At 37.6% G+C, this 22,186-nt stretch overlaps 1 protein-coding gene across 2 annotated transcripts in view; it reads left to right on the top strand.

The window, feature by feature from the left end:
- The window catches only part of ap1g1 (adaptor related protein complex 1 subunit gamma 1), a 115,866-nt gene that overhangs the window by 23,715 nt on the left and 69,965 nt on the right, over nt 1–22,186 (top strand). For both annotated transcript variants that reach the window (XM_059651704.1, XM_048546274.2), the window contains exons 4-11: nt 4,669–4,810; nt 6,922–7,018; nt 10,109–10,185; nt 15,297–15,392; nt 17,346–17,426; nt 18,365–18,463; nt 20,134–20,189; nt 21,582–21,695. In XM_059651704.1, the coding sequence (XP_059507687.1) occupies nt 4,669–4,810; nt 6,922–7,018; nt 10,109–10,185; nt 15,297–15,392; nt 17,346–17,426; nt 18,365–18,463; nt 20,134–20,189; nt 21,582–21,695 (762 nt within the window). The remainder of the gene's footprint in view (nt 1–4,668; nt 4,811–6,921; nt 7,019–10,108; nt 10,186–15,296; nt 15,393–17,345; nt 17,427–18,364; nt 18,464–20,133; nt 20,190–21,581; nt 21,696–22,186) is intronic.

Below are 22,186 nucleotides of genomic sequence, written 5' to 3'. Positions count from 1 at the left end.
AAAAAGTAACTTCATTTAATTGTCATTAGCCAGTTTGTATATTTGCTTTATTTCACCATGATAGTTAAATACCTGAAGTATTTAGGTTAAATACCTGAAGCAAATTGAAACTTAGCGCTGTTATTCTAAAATTAGTTGCAATTCACAATATTTATGTTTTTAATCATTTGATCTTGCCTCTCTGAGACAAGATTTTAATACTTTCATTTAATCTGGCCATTACTTTGCATTTAGTATCGCCATGTAATATCAGTTGGTTTTTTTAGTTCGAGTGATCCTAGCACTGAGCAGGTAACAATCATTACATTCTACAGAAGTTGAGTTAGAAATCTTCAGGTTCAAGCGCTATTGCATTTTTTAAAATGCAAGTACATAAATGCTACACATCAAGTCAACTCACGAATTTAAAGATTATTGAGGCTGTTTACAGTCACGTTTAATTGGAACATATGACTGTATACTTGGGCTTGAAACTCTGATTATCTTCACTGTGCAGTTTTGGCACGTCTGTATTTGATAGATTGACAGTATTCTTATTACCATCATAAGTGAGGTGAACTGAGTGAAATAAAGGTGAAAATTGCAGTGAAAATGAATAAGCCTCCAATTTCCCTCAGCACAGGAGTGGTGCTGGAGGACTAGAGAATTATGAAAGTTGCACTGTTGTACAAAAACATGAAAGGGTAATTTCAGCAATAGCAGGCTAATCAGTGTGATCTTGGTGTTGCATGTTTAGATAGGGGCATAACCTTGGTCAAAATGATTAATAAATGAACAATGCAACTTTGTTAAAGGCAAGTTTTTTTTTGTTTAACTGACAAGTTTTTTGATGAAGTAATAGCAGGTTAAGTGTAATACTGTTGATCTGGTCTACATTGACTTTCAAAAGATATGTGAATAGGTGCTGTGTAATGGCTGATCAGTAAAGTTACAGCCCACAGAGGAAGTATGGATATGTAGTTGAACCAGTAAAGGGAAAATGTTGGTGTTTGATTTGGGTCTGGAGAATTCATGTGGATTTCTCCAAGCAAAGGTACTAGACTTCTGCGTATTGTACATTTTACTGTGTATATACATTGCATAATGTATATTTATTGTTAGACCTGTATGTAGAGGCACAATTTCCTAATGTGTTACTGAAAAAAAAATTCTGAAGTGTTGTGAAAAATGTAGAAGGCACTGTTAAAACATTGTTACAATACCCATAGACTCTCATTTACAAGGAAATGAATTTTTCCAACAATGCTGAGGCCTTCACTGTAACAACCAAGCCAAAATTGCCATTTCTGCCAGTTAATGTTTTATCTAATACATGACTTTAAAGGGGAATGTAATTTTCACATTAACTGACATGCCAGAATGTTTTATTGAAATCCTTGCACTGTGCTCCACACTTCAGCAAATATGTAGCATTCATTATGGCTTTATTCTCATAGGATTCCAGTTCTACATTAGAGGTTAGCCTCCCCATTCTTTCACTAGGTCAAAATTTCCAGTGACACTTCATCCAAAATTATTTCCTTAAACCATACAGTAATTGTCCTTCTGGAGTTATTGTGAAAACTTCCTCCCTGCTTGAAATGGATTTCTATGTTAGATTCTCACCCAATGGCACCAGATCCCATGAGTATGCCTTTAATTTAAAGGTATTAAGGTGGTTGGTTGGCTTGCTGAGCTGGTTCATTGTTCCGCAGACGTTTTGTTATCCTCCTGGGTAACATCAGTGCAGCCTCCAATGGAGTGCTTTGTTGGAGGCTGCACTGATGATGTTATCCAGCAGGGTAATGAAATGTCTGCAGAACAGCGAACCAGTGCAGCAAGCTAACCAACCACTATAATCCACAACCCAAGCTACAAATCTACTCTAAAGTCTTAGCGTTTTAAAAGGTATATTTCAAAACAGCTGACTTGTAAAGTAGTGTTCATGATTGCATCAAGATGAGATAAATGCGTCAGTGGAATGTATGACCACATGGCAAATAACTATGCAGAGAAATGTGAAGTGACAGGGAAACATGATGGCCTATTGGTAGTATCGCTAGACTATTAATCAAGAAACTCGTTCTAGGGACCAAGGTTCAAATCTCGCCATGGCAGATGGTGGAATTTGAATTTAATACAAAAAAGCCAGAATTAAGAATCTACTGATGACCATAAAATTATTGCTGATTGACAGAAATCCCATCTGGTTCACTAATGTCTTTCATGGGGAAAAAGTCTTCCACTTGGCTTGTGTGGGACCCCAGAGCTTCAACAATGTGCATGACTCTTAACTGCCCTCTGGACATTTGGAAATGGGCATTTAATAATTTAATACCTAGCCAGCCATACTCTCATTCTGTGAATTAATCAAAAACACTCCTTTATTTAAAAATACAGGGAGAGATGTAGAGAGTACAGTTCTGAAGGGTAGGACCTTTTGTGCTACAGTGGTAGTCTCCTGTGGTCCAGGAGGCCTGAGTTTGATCAACCTGCTCCAGAGGGGCATAATAATAACATCTCTGAACAGTTGGTTAGAAAATATCTACATTTCTAAAAGAGTCATGGAGACCTGGCAGTGTCCATGCACAAATCATCAAAAGATTGAGAAAGTGATTCAGTAAATCATAGATCCCATACTTTATAAATGGAGGCAGGAAGAAAGAATGCAATGAAGGTTTATGCACCATTTTCTAAGAGTTGTAACCACAACTCAAGAACTGAGCCCACTTCTGGGCTTCATGCTTTGTATTTATATAATACATTTGCGAGGGTATGAAAACAGTTCATATGATCCTCCAAAGAGGAGCAGCTTTTGGTTACATGGATAGTTTGGAAAAGCTGAGGTTTTTCTGAGTGTGCAAAAGGTTAAGATTTTTACAAAATCTTCAGGTTCTTGAGGGGTTTCGAAAGTTGTTGGGAGAAACTATTCCTGTTAACACAAATATCAAGAACCTGATTGTACCAATGTAAGGTGACTAGCAAAAGAACCAGAAGTGACACAAGAAAAAGCTGCTTTTTCATTCATAAGTGTTTAGGATCTGGATTGCACTCCCCGAGATCAATTTAATTGTGACTTCAGAAGCTGGTTTGACTGTGTATCTTGAGTGAATTTGCAGGGCAACAGAGAGGGTGGCCAAGTGGAATGATTTGCTCTTGCAGGGAGTATGCACAGACATGCTGGGACAAATGTCTTCTCGTATCTCATGTTTACCTTACTGTTGACATTCAGCTTACTGGCCTTTGATTACTGGGTTTATGTCTTCCTTTTTAAGTTTCTCCAGATTTTGGATGCCTCCACAGTCACCAAGGAGGGCTTATAGATTGTACCCAGCGGGTATCAAAATAATAATTTCTTTCTGTAGCTTCTCTAGGGATTTTCTTTCAAGGGTTGTTTTTTTCTTACTAGATAATGTAGTCGTATAGGATTACCTTCTGCCTTTGTGTTGACAGATGGGTACTTGAGCAGAATTAAAAGAATTCAACAATACCCACAATCGTAATTGCTCCATTAAACTTGAAACCGTGATACATAAGGACAGTATTAATTGCTTTGACACCACAGTTTAAACTGGCTCGAGATAACAAGCATAACCTAGTGGCAAATACTTGTAGAAGGGGGAAAAATGTAATTGGGCATGCTTCTTGCAGACAAGTGGTTGCATGTTTGTCTAATATTCTGCAAGTAAGTAATTCGTAAGTATGAGATTCTAAAATCTTTATTTGATAAGTATAACTCTGCGCTGACAGTTTTATTTCATTCATTGTTTATTTCAATAGCACCCTTTTGTTACCTTGTTTAGAAGATTCAACTCCTCTCTCCATCCTGTGCTTTGACCACCACTGCCCCGACTCCTTGGATGCCTTGACACCCTATCTGATAGCCACTGTCTTACCCCATACCTGTGATACCCTAACGCCAAGCTTCAGCCACTCTCCATTCACCTATCCCACTCAACTTCTCGTTGTTCTTCCAGTTATAGGCTAGATTGCTTTTGATGCCTTGATATAATGCCTTGTCCAAAGGGTTGCTAATTCAGATTGTACTCCAGTTTCTGGAATTTAATCCACAATCTTACACATCAAGTGAGAGGGTATCCTATATAGCTGAAGGTTTTCAGAGCCTTACTGAGTGCACAGACCAGCTGTGTGTTTTTAAAAGGAAAAAAAGTGCTTTCAGCAGATACTACATGAAATTGTAATACCATGATCCAGGCCACATCATTTTAAGCATCTTGGTAGTTTCATATTCTGTGCTGGGGAGTGTTGAGAGAAATGAGCCTGTAACCACAATTCCTTCTCGATGAACATCACCTTCATGGCACAATAGAATCACAGTGGTGTGGGTGCAGATTTATGACCAGAAGACCGTTGATAAGTAGTTGTGGATTCAGCTCTTTTGTGAAAGAATTTTGGTTTTATAATTGTGAAAGGAAAAGGGAAGAGATTGTTAGAAGGAAACTGAAAGGAAGTCAGGTTTTAAATTTAGTTTTAATTTTAATTCCTATTCATGTTTTTCATCAAATGTCTGTTCACTTTTAACTTGTGGGTTTTGACTTTACCAAAAATTTTAAACTCTGGTTTATATCTGCAAATATTTTTGTCAAGGAGCAATTATGATAATTCTGTCCATATTGTGAAACTGCATCCTGGTTCTGAATCATGTTTTTGTTTTCAAACTGTTTCCAGTGACCTGAACCACAATACACAATATGTACAGGGCTTGGCACTCTGCACTCTTGGCTGTATGGGATCCTCAGAAATGTGTAGAGATCTTGCAGGTGAAGTGGAAAAGCTACTGAAGACGTCAAACTCTTACCTGAGGAAGAAGGTAAACAAATTTTGTGTTACAGTTTTACTGATAGCCTTTTCAAATGCATTTACACTTGCTGTAGTGACAATTGTATGTAGGCAGTTTAAAATTGAAATCGGGCCTGAAACAACATGGATTTGCTCCTAAGATGCTGCTTGGCCTGCTATGTTCGTCTAGCTCCACACTTTGTTATCTTGGATTACGTAACAGTTGTTTCCTAGAAGAATGCAGTTTCGACTACCGTTTTGGATTGACTTGTTATAATGTAGTCTGATATATACAATTGAAGCTTTGAATAAAAGTCTCTTCATTTAATTGTAATTCAAATTTTTCTTTTGTTGCCCTGGTAAATGGTATGTATTTATCTCACCTTTTGCGTGAAGTTGCACCACCAGTCTTCTAATTAATGATCGGTTGTGGGGGAAGCATCAATGACAAAAACAGGTTTGTAGGTTACAAGCAATGACCTTTAGGGTAAACTCAGTCTCATTATTGTGAAACTGCCTCTCGCTCAAACTGGGGAAGTAAGTGGAAAGTGGTAGAATAAATTAACAAGAAAAGAAAACTAAGGATGAGAATTATATATTGAAAGAGAATTGTGTGATATTTGAATGTGACAAATTTGTAAGAATTTGAGGAAGGACAAAGAACAGATTGATTTGGGGCTTTGTAATAAACATAATATCCATGGAGTTGACGGTATCAGTTAAGAGTACAGTAAGGGACATCGTGGAGGTTCCAGAGGAAGATATCGAACTGGATAACTAATTAGATTGGTAGGAGCAAATGTACTTCAACTTCTTAGCAGTTGCAAGTAGTGGTGCTGAAGATTTTTTAGCTTCACTGAGTATCAATGCATCTGCCACCTATCAAGAGTGATTGGTTTGAAATTGAGAGAAGGTACTAATATAAGGCGTATAACATTAATTTTTTTTGAGACCATAGGTAACTGTAAAATAAAACTGGGAAGTGAGGAAGTAAATAGAAGGAATTCCAAGTCTATCCATGAGATTTTATGTTTTGATTTGTAAGGTAATTTTACTCTGAATCAAAGTTGGGTATGTTTGGTACTGTGCAAGACCCTAGGCATTTGGGATTACAGGTTCCCTGAGCCTTAAAGGCAGGACCTTGTGTTAGTAAGGTTACTAAAACACAATCAAGTGGATTTATAGCTTTTTGTTCTGAATTGTAGAATATAAAAATTGAGATAATTATGGACTTTAGGCCGAAGACTGTTATGTACAGTACTGGGCTCAAAGCTTTAGAATGAAAATTTAGACTTTGTTCATCCTCCAATACATTACTGGGAGGTTACGTGGAATGAAGAAATGGAGATGTCAACAAACTTGATTTTGTCTGCCTTTGCTATGTTGTGTGTTAATTTCATGTACTATCCTAAATTTAAATTGTTTGGTTTGAATGAGGAATGCTTTGATTTTTAAAGATTTGTGATATTGGGTTTTTGTTTGAATAATCATTCTTCACATGCAGAGCTTCACCACTGTTTCTCCTTTTGATCTCTCCTCTGACCAGAGCTACTGGACTTACTGCTTTACCGTATCAATGTATGAGCTACCAACTTTTCATTAAAACTGACTTGTAGTCAAGAGTTTTTCTAAATGTGCACGAGGTGAAGACAGATCAAGTGATCATCTGTGGGTGCTCATTTGGTAGTTTTTAGTGAAGTGTTCTAAAGCAAGGTTAATATGTTCTCTTGTCGGAACAGTCATGTTTCCTATGTCAATGAATGTACCCTCCAATGTTGGTCGTTAATGGAAAAGCAGAAAATTGGTGTTGCAGAGACACAAACCGTGCAAGGCACCATTAAAATCTTTAGCATAAACAATGCTAACATCAGTTGTTGCTCTACCTTGAGTCAAATAGTCACACTGAAGAAAGCCCCTTCACTTTTTCTTTGCAATCAGTGCTATCTTATGTAAGACCTTTTCAAAGGCATGTTCTAATAACTAAATCAACAATATCTAAAATTCCATTCTATGTAACTCTACACACAAATTTCACCAAAGTTGTGAACTTATTCAATGTCATGTTTAAAATGGTCACAAAGTTTTTGCATTATTGGCTTTGATCTCTGTGGAAATTATCTGAGTTCGTTGATTTTTTTTCAGGCAGCGCTTTGTGCAGTTCATGTAATCAGAAAAGTGCCTGAGCTGATGGAAATGTTCCTGCCAGCGACTAAAAACCTGCTGAATGAAAAAAATCACGGTAATGTTCCCATTAAAACTCTGACTTCATCACATTTCTGTAATACAAGTCGATTTAATAGTAATTTCTGGTATTATTGAGAGCGATTTCATTTAGCCTTGCAATATTTTCTAACATGTTGAATTTGTAATTCAGCATCAGACAGTTTGGTGAGTGCAGTGTCAACTGGCTTAGAAATGACGTGTAGGTAATTCAGAGCATTAAGCTTAATTACAAAGCTGTAAAACTTTTTGCATGTATAAACCATCAGCCACAATCGTTGTCCTCCAGAAGCTGGGAGAAGAATAGAATAGCAGCTAGGTGATGTGGCTTTTTAATGAAATTAGATATTTCTCTCCAAAGAGAAGAGTAGATCATGTACATGGATGACCACCAGGAGAAACAGGCAGGTAGTGCAGGAATCTCCTGTCGCTATTCTATCCCTCCCGCACCCCAAAAAAAAACACAGGTCTACTGTTGTGGATACTGTTGTAGGTTTGGGGAGGTGGGGGGGGGGAATACTTTCTTGAGGGAGTATAACAGCAGCAGCCTGGCCTTTGGCACCACAATTAGCTCTGTTGTAGACCAGATCAAGCAAAATCCAAGCAAACAGTAGTGATAGGAGACTCGCTAGTTAGGGGTACAGATGGATGCTTCTGTGGCCGCGTTCAAGGTTCTAGGATGTTGTCTTGCCTCCCTTGTGCCAGGGTCAAAGTTGTGTCTGAGCAGTTGCGAGAAACACTTTAATGTGGAGATTGCAGAGCCAGAACTTGGGAACATTGGTATCAACGATATAGATAGAAAGAGGGATGAGGTCCTGTGGAGTGAGTTCAGGGAGTTAGGAAAGAGGCTGAAAAGCAGGACTTCGAGAGTAGTAATCTCTGGATTGCTCACAGTGCCTCGTGCTAGTGGGTTAAGGAATAGTGAGGAGAGGACAGTTTAATGTCTGGCTAAGGATTGGTGCAGGAGGCAAGGTTTCATGTTCCTGGGGTAGGGGTGATGTGTTAACAAGGACAAGTTATACCTAAACTGGAGGGGATCCCCCATGTACTCACAAGGAGGTTTGCTAGTGCTAATCGAGAGGGTTTAAACTAGAGAGGCAGGGCGTTGAGAACTAGAGCAGTAGGTCAGTAAGCGGAGGAGTTAAGAGGGGGCTAAATGTTAGGATCGGTAAGTCTGAAAGGAAGGACAGGCAGGTGTAAGTAAATGAACATAATAGGACTGATGTGTTGAAATAAACACATTTAAGCCCAAGGAATATTATGGATAAGGATATGGATATGGAGAGGGTGCAGCAAAGGATTATCAGAATGGTGCGTGGATTAGAGGACATGCACTACGAGCAGAGGCTAGGAAAACTAGAGTTGTTTTCTTAAAGTGGCAGAGGCTAAGGGGAAACTTGATAGATGCCTGTAAAATTGAGGTACGTAGATAGGATTGACAGTCAGAATCTTTTTCCCAGAATTGAAATGTCTAATAGTTAGCAGGTATTTAAAATGAGAGGGGGCTCAAAGGAGATGAGAGGCAAGTTTTTTTTTTAAATACACAGAATGGTAGCTATGTGGAATGTGCTGCCAGGGATGGTGATGGAGGCAGATATGATTGGGGTGTTTAAGGGGCTTTTGCAAAAGGACATGAATATGCAAGGAATGGAGCGACATGAACCAAAGCAGGCAGAAGGGATTAGTTTAATTTAGCGTTTTATGTGGCACAACATAATGGGCTGAAGGGCCTGTTCTGTTATCCAAATCTTTATCCTACTAAGTCGTTTTAACAGCAGAGAGATAGATATTATGTTCTCTAAGTTTGAAATTGACGTGTGTTTCTTGGTGTCATTACTTCTTGGATGGAGCTACTGCCTTCATTATTAGGTTGGGAAAAGGGTGGGAAATTTTTCATACTTATGGTGGGTGTGGTGAGGGGAATAGATGGTGTGGAGGCCCAGTGTACAAGACAAAAAGGTTTGTTGATGGTGAAAGAGAAAGAGATGTGAAGTGGGTGTGGGTTAAGGTATGGAAGGGAGAGAATGAGTCGTTTCCACTGATGACAAAGTAAACATGACAACGAAAACACAATAAACCTAAAAATGTCGACTTGCCTGACCTGTGTTCATCCAGCTCCACACAGTGTTGACTCTGACTCTGACTCCAGTATCTGCAGTTCTTGCTATCTCCAAGACAAGGCTGGAGGGAGAAAGTACAGTGTCTTATTTCCACTTTTCTTTCTTCATGCAGTCAAGCTCTGAGGTTGTGGAATTCAACATTGAGGTTGTGGGTGTCTAACAGGAATTGTTGTTCCTTGAGCAAGCTTTGTGTATCATTTGGAAAAAGTGGTAGGCCCAGGGCAAAAATGTTAGCATGAGAGGAAGGTGATTTATTAAAATGGCAAGCTCCTGGAAGATCAGGGTCATTCCTATGGACTGAGCAATTGCTTGCCATTTCAATAAACCGTCTTGCTCTCACGTCAACATTTCTGTCCTGGGCCTGTTTTAGTGTTACAATGAAGCGCAACCAAGTTTGAGTGACAAGACAATGTCTTGCACTTGCGCCTTTTATAGCCTTCAGGACTGTATTGAATTCCACAACTTCAGGGCCTGACCATTTGATGACCTGTTCTCTTCCATTTTTCTTACATTCTTCTAGCCTTTTGTTTGTCATGTTTATTTTGCACTCAGTAGAAAAGACCTTTTTTCTTCTTTTTTCAGTGTTTACACCTGTTTTATCTGCCTCTTTTTAAAATGCCAATAGCAACCTGTTTGTCAAAAGTGCTTTTTAAAAAAAATTTCCAACCCTTTTCAGTTCTAAAGAAGAATCATACTGCACAAGACTTTAACTCTGCTTCTGTCTCTACACATGCTCCAAACATGTTGAGCTGTTTTAGATTTCCAGAATTCAGTGTTTTGCTTTTGAGTCCCAACTTTAATTACCTTCTCAAACACCAACAATAAATAAATGTATTTAAAGGAAGAAATGATTTGTTCAACAAAGGTTAACCATCTTTAGGCTGTAATAATCTTTAATCCATTGTGCAAGCTAAACTGTTTGTACATAGATTTTGAAAAATGAATTTCAAATTATAATGCTTTCCATCTTCCCCATACCTCCATTCTAGGTGTTCTTCACACATCCGTTGTTCTGCTCACAGAAATGTGTGAACGAAGTCCTGACATGTTAGCACACTTTAGGAAAGTAAGTGACTGTATCATCTTGTGTTTGTCATCTTTTTGTTATGATGCATAATATGATTACATTTGTGCCTAAGGGTTAGACTGAACATTTATTCACAAGTAACTTTCCTTGTTGCTCAGGTACACATCCTTATATATGCGCTCTAACATTACACCTTCTTTGAACAATGTTTATAAACTAGGTTAATGGAAAGCAAATGTATCACACTTTGGAATTGTATGGGCAAGATTGGAATTTTTTACTTGTTTACAATTGCTGCGTAATTTTGGTTGAAATGAAGGAGTTTATTGTCACGTAACTGATTACGTTTTAATTCTGTCCAGAATAGCAGACAAACAAGTTTGTTGTCATCTAATAGTCTAAACCTGCATTTTGGTTCCGTCACTTGCTTTGATACGATTTAGGTCTTGCATTTTAATTATCTGGAAAAAGTAAGTTTCAAGGTTGCCACCGCGCTCTCTTTTGAAGAGACTAAACAGCTTGCATAAAAAATTGAGTAATAGGTGCTATCTGTGTTTCTCCATATTCAATGGAGGACATTTTAAAAACTACTTTAAAGCATTACTTCTTTATGGAATAAAACAGTAATTTTTGAATGCAGATTTTTAAAAAATTTCCTCCCTTTTGGATATATCTCATCTTTTTTAATGGCACTTTAAGAATACTAAGATCTTTTTAAGGAACAATATTTATAAAATATATTTCCCTAATTAACTTCATGGGTTAATACTGCTAGAGACGACCTATAAAAAGGAACCAAGAGATGCAAAGAAAGATAGAAAAACGGGTGGCTCAGTGGTTAGCACTGCAGTCTCACAGCGCCCGGGACCCGGGTTCGATTCCCGCCTCGGGCGACTGTCTGTCTGGAGTTTGCACATTCTCCCCGTATCTGTGTGGGTTTCCTCTGGGTGCTCCGGTTTCCTCCCACAGTCCAAAGGTGTGCAGATTAGGTGGATTGGCCATGCTAAATTGCCCCTAGTGTTCAGGGGTGTGCGGGTTATAGGGGGATGGGTCTGGGTGGGATGCTTCAACGGGCGGTGTGGACTTGTTGGGCTGAAGGGCCTGTTTCCACACTGTAGGGAATCTAATCTAATCTAATAAAAAAGTATATGGAAAATCTTATGGATATCAAAACTAACATCAAAATGCTTTTATAACTACAGAGTTGTTGATGGACAGTGGGGAATTTTGAAGGCAAACAACATTGTAAGTGCTAAGGAAATGCCAGACTAGTTAAATCAGCACTGTGTATCTGCACCAGTGGTGCAAAGGAACCTTAAGAATTCAAGAGAACATTGATAACATTGGATTTTTCATTTGTTGTTGAGCAGATCTCCAGAACCTGATGTTTCCACTTTGGGGTCTTTGAAATCTGAAGCATTTATAGATGAGTTAATTATAATTTTGCCCACTTTTTTTAAAAAAGAAAGCATTTTGGACTGGAAAATTTCCCATGGCATTTGAGGGAGAAGGCACATGGCTTCAGATAAGTCAATTTAACATCAGTGGAAGGGAAAATAATCAGAATCTACAATGAGGAGTAGTATTTCTTTGATGTTAGAACAAGTACAAGTTGTTTAGTGCATAAATTAGTGTATAAGTATGGATTTTAGAAACCGTTTAGCTCAGTTTGCTGGATGGTTGGTGAAGCAATGTGATGACAGTGTGGGTTCAATTCCCATCACTGGCTGAGGTTGCCATGAAGGACAGTCCTTCCCAATTTCTCCCCCTCACCTGAGAGACACTGGCTGTCAGGTTAAATCACCACCAGTCATCTACCTGATCTGGTAAGATTATGGCAACTCATTGAAATATGTATTTCTGGATGGTAAGTCATGCTTGTCCAGCTGAATTTCTTTTGAGGAAGTTAGTGTGTATGTGACAGTTGGCCCTTTGGACTTTAAGGTATTGTGTGTGCAAATAATTTTTGAGGTGAGGATGCATGGATGGATAGCAATCTCTGACTGCTTGGTACAGTTGTGAGAACCTGGGCCAGATTTCTGATGCGGTACCTCAAGAGGTATTGTCTTTGGAGGCAGCATAGATTTACCATACCAAATCTGGACATTTAAATGTTGTGAAGGAGCATTGTATAAACTTGCTTTTCTCAATTTGAGAGATTAAGGAGAGATTTCACCAAGGTGCTTGATTTATAGGGTAGATATAAAGCAGCTGCAATCTCACAATGTTGAACCTAGCAACCTAACATTGAAACTGGGATACCTAAAGAGGGGTAAAAATGACATTTTATATAATGCTTTTATGATCTCAACATCCTAAATCACATTTTAGGAAGTCGTGTACACTTTTGAAGTGCAGTTGTGATTGGAATGAGGGAAATAGCAGCCAGTAGTGCACAGCAAATATTCTAAAATCAGTAGTATCATGATGATCAGGTTTTTGTTTTTTGGTGACATTGAGGGCTGACTAACAGTCAGGTAATGTGTTGAACTCCTTTTCTTTACATTATTGCCATGGGATCTTTTATGCTTAACTGAGAGGGTAGATGGGGCATCAGTTTTTATATTGTGTAGGAAGTTGGCTTACTGACTTATTTAACTTGATAGAATGTAAACTTGCAGCCTTCAGACTCTGGCAATAATGCAACTAACAGTGTTACAGCTGATTATCTTATGAAATTAGCTGTTTGCCTCAAAAGCTGTTGGAAATTAGGGATATACTTACTCCCAATTGCAATTTTCAAGTTTGAGATCGGTAGCTTTTTTTTCAATATTGAAATACAATGGAAATGCAAATTGTTGTGACTGCACATGCAGGCGTGTGCTCCCTTTGTTATTTTGTCAAATTTGGATGACTGAACAAAATGAATTGTGACGTCTGAAGGATGATCTTTAATTTTTAGTAATTATGATCAGTACTTCAATTTACAACGATCATGACAACTTGAATTCAGATTAACCAAAATATTTCTGAACTCTTGCTGTCCTGCTGCTGACAGTTTGATGCATGCTTCTAAGTAACATCTGGATTCAGAATCAAGATTTTTGCAAAATTTGTCTGATCAGCTCAATATGCAGAAATTTAACGTGATACTTTTATTTTGTGGTCAGCATGTTACAAGAATACCAGTTTAAAGGGGGAACAACATTTTATACTGTTTAAGAAGAGAAAATATGAATTAGTTGGCAAGAAGACTTCGGAGGCCTTGTCAAGAAGAAAATACCATTGGATAACTGTCAATTTAAAAAAAGATTTAAACAAAGTAGGTTGACTCTGACCAAGACACTGCACTGAAGAATGAACCACAGAATAGCCATTGCCCGTTCTGCTAAACTGAAACAAATACATGTGTATGTCGTTTCTGTCTGCAAAAAAAACAGGGTCCTTGCATATTAGTATATTTTGCTTTCAGTGCATACAAGTGCAGCACATTGCAATGCTGACTTGTGATCTTTAATTGGTTGACGGTGCAATTCTTAGCACCATGAGAATTAGTTAGCAAGCTCTGTGTAATCGCAAAATCACTTTAATGTTGGACACTGCGTGTGCTGAATGGGTGCAGTCATACCTTGCCTAATGTGAACACCCAAAGTGACCTGCTGTTTGAACTCTATTGTAAACATAGCTAGCATCACACTGAAATTTGTGTATTTTGTTATTCATGTGATAGGCAGAACATCTTTTTTGATTTGATGGCAGTGTTTGGTAAATAGTGAATGCCACTACTGCATAGGAGCAGTGTGAGACATCTATCTTTATCTGATACTCAAATTTTTGAGATTTCCAGGGTAATCTAAGGGAACTTTTCCTACCAAAGGTATGGCTTTATTCATGTTCGTGATTTTACATCATAATACACTGAGATTATCAGATCAGGAGGCTTGCAAGATGTCTTTTATTTGCCCTCTTGCAGTGTCAGATTTGCGTGGTGAAAAAATGATTGGAGGTTTTATTTACCTGGTTGCCTGTTCGACCAATCTCAGCATGTAGGAGTTGTCTTTTTCCTCGGATGGGGGATTTCAAGACTCGGGGCATGTTTTTAAGTTGAGGGGAGAGACATTTAATAAAAGATACGAGGGGTAAATTTTTTAGAGGGTGATTTGCTTGTGAAATAAATTTCCAGAGCAAATGCTTGATGTGGATGCAGTTAGAATATATAAAAGACATTTGGATGAGTATGCGAGTAGGAAAGGTTTAGATGGATATGGGCTGGGAGCAGGTGGGACTAGTTTAGCTTGGGATTATTCTTGGCATGGGCTAGTTGGACTGAAGGATCTGTTTTCATGCTGTATGATTCTATGACTGGCACTGTAGAAATCCCAGAATGTATCTTGAGCAGTAATGGTCCCTTGAACAATTTCTTAAATAGCACATTGATGAATGGGAACTAATTTAAATGCTCTGTCAAAGATGTATGTGAGTGCCAATTAAATCCCATAAAAGCGCATATTCCGTCTACATGTCCAAAATTTGCAAGGGTTAGGAGGTTAGGTATTATTGCATATAAAATATGAATCCCCTTTAGATTGGTATTGTTGCAGATATCCTGCGGATGACATGTTTCGACATTTTTCCTTTTGAACATTCTGAAAGTTTGAGTTTGATCTTTTTGTCCACTTTAATAACTTTGACCTTCGTAAGTAAAAACTGCTAATTGCCAGATTTGTTCTTTTACAAATATGTTTCTCAATATTCTAACAAGTGCTTAATTTTCTTATTCATCTCCTCTTATTACAAATGCTGCATGGTTTTAGAATGAAAAGGTAAGATAACATCCTGAATTTAAAGAAAATTGCAACTGCATATTGAATCAATTTTTTAAAAAACTACCTATCAATAAAGGGAAGAACATTTCAAATCTGAGAGGTGCACAGAATTTGTGATTTTTTTTTAGCGTACTCTTTAAGAATAGTAGAAATTACATTCCAAATGGCAGGGGTGTGTGGGTGGAGACTTCCTTAGTGTCATACCACTGAATATTAAATAGAACAGAATAGAATTATCTATTGTACATGAATGTTTTTTTAAATAAATCACTGTATCATTTGTTTTGTCCTCTTGTTCACTAAGACATTACTTAATGTGAAGTGTTTTGGTATCATAAGCCAGTTTGTTTTTGAGTTCTAAGTTGTATTTTCTTGCTTTTCCAGCTTGTCCCTCAGCTTGTTCGAATCCTGAAAAACCTTATTATGTCTGGTTACTCACCAGAACATGATGTCTCTGGCATTAGTGATCCTTTCCTTCAGGTTAGAGGGGTTTTTGCACCTAATAACGTGAATCTGTGTTGATAAATAACAAGGGAAATGCCAATCCAGAATAGTTTGGCGCTTCATGGTGTTTAGCCAGATTGTTACAATGCTGTTCACAAATGGAATTTTCAATGGTAGATTTATTCTAAGCCATTGAAATGTTGCTTTAAAAACACAGGGCTACTTAATAAAAATTACTGAACTGGACCTTTGTCTACTGCATGATCTTGCATTGTGCTAAATAAATAAGCCAAATTTGACCTTGCAAGAAATGCAACTTGACAAGTTCATAGTGGGCGTCCATCTGTTCCACTAGGAAGAGGACGTGGGAAAGATTTGTTTGAAATTGCTGCAAAGAATATATGTGCAGCAATTTGAATAATTTCGAGAAGAGATGATCTATACTAATGCAGAGTTAAAGTGGTTGGTGAAAGATGTAGTAAAATTCAGAAACAAAAAGAGGAAATTCCATTGTTACAAATAGACAAGTGCTTTTGACACCACTAAGAGCCTGAAGTGGTGTGTTTTGCTGATTCCAAAGTAGGGATTGTTATATACAAGGCTGGAGGGGTGAACTGATTCCTTTCCACTGTCTTTTATATTTTTAAAGAGTTTGAATTTAAAAAGAATGATAATTATTTAGAAATCAGGCTCTTATTTCAATATCAAATCAAGTTAGCCATAATTCTTTAACTAACAAATAACCAGTTTACTACAAGTAAAACTGCATTCAGCGAAGAAACAATGATTGACCAAACGTTGATATACTTTACACAAGTGTGCGTATATAAACAGGTAAATATCCACAAATAAAACTTATATTCTGGCATCCAGAGTTAACATAAGACCAACCTAATACGCCAACTGTGGTCAGACATTCTACTTCCTCTTCTAAGTGGAATGAATGGTAACCTACTACTAACTTGTCAAATTGCATTCCCTTCAAGGCCAGATTAGGCTTATTTATTGTTTGTTCATTTATTTAGCTCAATCCAGGAGGACATTAAAGTAACAAATGCAGTTAAGATAGATCTTTTGGATTTCTCAGCATTACCCGGATGGTTAGAGAGACTGTGGGTCATCGACACTCATCAAAAACTTACAAGGGATTGCAGTTTTTCTCTCGAAGACATAGCTTCGAACCTTCCTCCAAAAGCAGCTGTGTCATGGATTGTCTCAACAGTTGACAGTAGTATCCTCTTGTTTCCTGGAACTGCATTCCCCAGGGAGGTTTCTGGAAACTGCACTCATGGTTCCACATTGGTATGATTTTGGCTATGTTCCTCAGAGCTCTAATTATACTCAGCTGCGCTCATGCTTCCAGGCTTTTGTTTCAATGTGGTGCTGAACTGTCAATGGCTCACAGGATTCTTCTGATATCCCCTAAAGCTCTCAGGAGTTCTGAGCACTCAGGCTGAATCGTTAGACTCCAATGACTAGAAGAACCAGGGCAACAGTCCTATGTGATGATTATCTCCAAGCTACTACCAATCGAAACACCATCTTGACTTGGTGCTGCATTGCCATTTCTTTATTGTCACTGTCAAATTTATGGAGCTCTATCTCTAGTAGCAGTGGAGAAAGGCCTACGGTAGTTCGAGAGGGCACCACATTACCAAAAGCAATGAGCCAACAACATATTCAACCCAAGAACCAATAAAGTTTCTTTTATTTTTTTTAAAAAAAAAAGCAAAACTTCCTTATGAAATTGAAAATTCAAATGTGTACTTGGAAAAAATGATGCATATAAATGTAAGTATTCTTAAACTCCGTTTAGGTCAACAACAAAAAGTATGTAGTTGAGATACCATAAGAGATTTGCTCTGTTATTTTAAATGATTTGGTATTTTAGCAGTCATTGGGAGAAATGTTAAGTTTTTAGATAGCAATAATAACCCTCATCTGAATACCAAAATGTTTGTTTCAGACTAATTTTTTTTATAATTCTAGGTTCGAATACTGCGTTTACTACGAATGTTGGGTAGAAATGATGATGACTCGAGTGAAGCCATGAATGACATTCTTGCACAGGTGAAGACAGTTCCTAAACTTAATTTAACCAGAAGTACCTATAACAACAGGCAATCACATCTGCAGTCAAATATGGTTCGCTGCACTTTTAGTTTTAGAACCATTTACAGGCCATAAAATTGGAGCCATACTTGTCTGTTGTGGCTTTTGGTTGGCGTATAATTGACGAGGAATTTTAATTTTGCTTTTTATACGCATTTAATTACATGGAACCTTTTACCCTATGAAATAATGTGGGCTATTTCTGTTGACTGCATATGTCTTTAAGCTCTTTTGGGACTTACTCTGGTCTAGTTTGTAACTGGACCTGGGTCCTTTGAGCTTGTATACTACCTGATGATAAAAGCACGTTTCAAAACTTGATTTGCAAATATTTAACATCCATAATTGTACTTAATATGAGAAAATAAAATTCATGTCAAATGATTTTGAAGGGTTGTTCTTGTCTGTCAGCAATTTTGAAACTGAATCAAGTAGAGAAAACCAGAAACATTAATAGGTGGCACAGTGGCTCAGTGGTTAGCACTGCAGCCTCATAGCTCCAGGGACTCAGGCTCGATTCCAGCCTTGGGCAACTGTGTCTGTGTGGAGTTTGCACATTCTCCCAATGTCTGCATGGGTTTCCTCTCGATGCTCCAGTTTCCTCCCACAGTCCAAAGATGTGCAGGCTAGGTGGAATGGCCATGCTAAATTGCCCATAGTGTTCAGGTGTGTGTGGAGCATAGGTGAAGGGGCCTGGGTGGGATGCTTCAAGGGGTGGTGTGAACTTGTTGGGCCGAATGGCCTGTTGCCCCACTGTAGGGAATCTAATCTAATCTAATCATTTCAAATGAAACTAGTCCAGACTTTAAAAAATAATTGTATGCACCAGCTGCATTTAGGTAATTTACCACTTTTGTTTTGGTATTGATTAGTGTGAATTTTTCATCTATTTTTAGGTTGCAACAAACACAGAAACCAGCAAAAATGTGGGTAATGCAATTTTATACGAAACAGTTTTGACAATTATGGACATCAAATCAGAGAGTGGACTGAGGGTATGTAGCGTAAATGGATCTTTATAATCTGTTTAAGTTATATTCTGAAATTTAATATAGTTAATTTGACTTGGAATGACACTTGAGGGACAAGGAAAGGTCTGCTACTTTGCCTTGATGAATTGGGAAAGGCTAAAATCCCTCAGTTGGAAAAGGCTGAAAGTAATGGTGCTTTAGTGCTACCATTCTCAGTGATGAAGCTGATGGACAATTTGTCATCTTTCGTGATGGAGTCCAGTGCACCCCTGGAAAGACAAAGCTTAAAGTGTTTGTTAGCTTAACTTTGTAAAATTCACTTGTGGACCATGTGGGTTACTGGCTGACCAGCATTTATTGTGAATGTGGTCGTGAGCTACTATCTTGATTTGCTGCATTTCATGTGCTGTAACTAGACCCACAATGCTTTTAGAGAAGGAATGCCTCGATTTTTGACCCAGTAACTGACAGTGAAGGAACGGTGATAATGTTCCAAATCAGGATGGTGAATGGCTTGGAGTGGAACTTGCAGGTGGTGGTGTGCTGCATGAATCTTTGTGTGGCCAAATTTTTTAAAAATGTACAGCACTTTGTGGTAGTTGATATGATCTAAATGAATATTCAGATCAGTTGTAATGCAGAAATATTATCACATTTTAAAATTGGAGCTCTTTCTTGAGTTGTCAGATGATTGTGTAATCAGTGACAGAGTTTTCAATCATGTTGCTGTTCAGCTGTCATCTAAGATAATTAGAACATGGATGAAAGCATTTAAGTTTTTGTAGCAGACCTGAAATTATGGACTGTCTTGATCATATTACAGTCAAGCTCTTTTGATAGCATGTCATTAAAACAGTTTATGGCAACCCATGTACATAGTACCCAAACCTCTTCCTTTCATGAAGAGGACAACTGATTCCATCTGATTTTTGCCACACTGAAAAAAGTTTCATGTTATTGTGGTTAACGTTTGATAATTTAGCTTAATCAAATTTGACTCTCTTTTTCAAGAGTGCTTCTGTCCTGTTTTACTTCATTCCATCTTAATTTTGCTACTCGTGTAGAATTAAGTGTCATTAGGAAAGACGATTAGAAGTTGAGCTTTATTAGGCATTTATTTTGGAGAAATGAGATGTGCTATTACCACAAGTTCTGGTGATATTTAGCTCCAACTGTTACATAGCTAGGACTGCCTATATTTATTACCACAGTCCTCAGGAACTAAATTTGGAACTCTTTCCATCTTTAAAACAAGTAACTTGTGTCCACCACGTGCCACATGGCAACTGGTGTATTGCAGCCTGTGTTTCTGAGCATGTAACAGTGTCAAAAATTAATAATGTGGATTTGTTTTTGTTTTTGTTCTTGGCACATTTTTATTGTTTGTTTAGTTGAAACTCCATTACACTACAGCAGCCTTAATATTTCCAAACCAGTGTCACAACATAGGTGAATTACACTCAACAGGCACAGGTTTTTTTTTTCAGGCTTACCGCTATCTAAAGGACAATCTGTAAAAAGTCTTGCTGATTTCAGACTCCTAATCACCACCTGATAGGCAAGTCTTGATGTGATGTTTGTCGAAAAGAAAGTTTCACATTCAATTTTCTAGCATTAATGTGAAAATCTATTTAAAATGAAGATTACATTTATTTCTATATAACTAACATCAAATTTCATGTTTTTTATTGTAGGTTTTAGCCATTAATATCTTGGGACGGTTCTTGCTTAATAATGACAAAAATATTAGGTATGTTCATTGATTTTTAAACTTGTGTGAACTGTTTGTGCAGTAACAAAACCAGGATCATTTTCTTTAATGATAGATTGATCTAAGTAAATACAACTCAAATTTCAAACAATGAATTTGGATCTGTTAGATTTTTAACATGTTCTCTATTGAGCAAATTACATAAATTCTTACGAAAAAAAGTAGTGATTTCAATTGTAAAAATACTTCACTTGATAGGAATTCTTTATGGGATGCCAGGAGGGTGAGTTGAGCAGCAAATTATTTCACTCGCACCTCACAATCTGTCTCGACCCATTTCTTGTCTTTCTGATGTTCCATGCTGCTTACCTAGCATCCTCTGCTGGAAATTTCTTCCAACTAAATATTGTGTACATGAGAAGCTATTGTTGTCAATTCCTGCCTTGACCCCCAACACTTCCATCCCTCTAATTGGTCTGGATCATTTGTAATCTTGAAGCCAAGATGGACTTCTCACTCTGTATCCTGTGCTAATTTCAGTGGACTACTGATCCAGAACCCCAAGTTAATATTGTGGTGAAATGGATTTGTTTCCCACCATGGCGGGTGGTGACTTTTGAATTCAATAAAATAAACAATTTAAAAACAAAATAAAATGGAAAAATTCAATAATCCCTGTTAAGTGTTGTAAAAACATGGCTCACTAATTCCCATTGGGAAAGAAAATCACTGTGACTCCAGACTAACAGCATTATGGTTAGCCCATCATTGATGATGTTCACCTGTGTAGGCTGTCTGTCCAGCAATGTGTTGATTTTTTGAAAACGTATGTTCTGCAATCTCTGTACATGCTTACCCGTCTCACTTTTAAGCTCTTGTAATCCTCCCAAATTTTACGAGTTCAATATTGGCCTTTCTGTGAATCCTAACTTTGAATTCCTGTACCATCAGTAGCTGAACTTTTAATTGCCTTAAGGCATAAGGTTTCAATTATCTCTACTTCTGTCTACATCTCCCCTTTTAATCCAGTCTTTAAATCCTGTTTTTTTGACCAACCTTTCAGTCACTTGTCAGTGTAAAATGTCCTGCACAGTGTCTTAGTGTAGATTGAAGGCGCTATGTAAATAACAAGTTTTAGATTTATAATGGAGTGCAGGTGTACCCCTGAAAGTTGGATAGAACGGGAAATCACTTTGAAGAAAGTTTTGCCTATTCAAAAGAAAAGTCAAATCTTCACGCCTGCGACAATCTTGTACACGAGAACTCATTCTTTATTTCATATCTTCTGTTGTTTTGAGGTGATATACCCTTTCTTGTGATTGAACTCTCTCATGGTGTTTAGTTTGTGTCCAGACCGGTGTTTTTAAAAATATGCACAGTTTACAGATAAAATTCTTTTAAACTTGTACAACTTTGCCTTGTTGTTTGAAGGTATGTCGCACTGACATCGCTGCTTAAAACGGTCCAAACAGATCATAATGCAGTCCAAAGACACAGAAGTACAATCGTGGATTGTTTGAAGGACTTGGATGTATCTATTAAAAGGTAAAGATTTCAAATTATGAATTTTGATTGTTTATAGTAAAGTTAAGTTTCCACAGTAAATACTACAACTTCGCAAAGAGTACAAGTGAGAATCCCATTGGCTGCATTGTTGGAAATGGCCTCAGCAGTTTGTAGGGATCATAGACTTGGTTATTTAATATCATTGGTTTAGTATTTTCTTGTAGTCCATACGTATTCCATTGTAGCCCATGCTGTTAATGAACCTGTTTTGGATATTCCGTGTCCAAGTGCCAAAGAAAGAACGAACTGTTCTGTTGTAGGTGGTTGCAAACATTACAGTAGCCAAATTTGAAGTAAGACAATGGATTATACTTTTTAGTAGACAATAGCATAATGGCTAAGAACTGTGGATGCTGTAAATCAGACAAAAACAAATTGCTGGATAAGTTCAGCAGATCCGGCAGCATCTGTGGAGAGGAATCAGAGTTAACGTTTGAAGTTGTGTAATCCTACCTCTTTCGCTCAGCTAA

The sequence above is a fragment of the Stegostoma tigrinum genome, chromosome 16, assembly GCF_030684315.1.
Source record: "Stegostoma tigrinum isolate sSteTig4 chromosome 16, sSteTig4.hap1, whole genome shotgun sequence".
Lineage (NCBI taxonomy): Eukaryota > Metazoa > Chordata > Chondrichthyes > Orectolobiformes > Stegostomatidae > Stegostoma > Stegostoma tigrinum.
The sequence above is the reverse complement of the archived record's forward strand: the minus strand, read 5'-3'. Positions and strand labels throughout refer to the sequence as shown.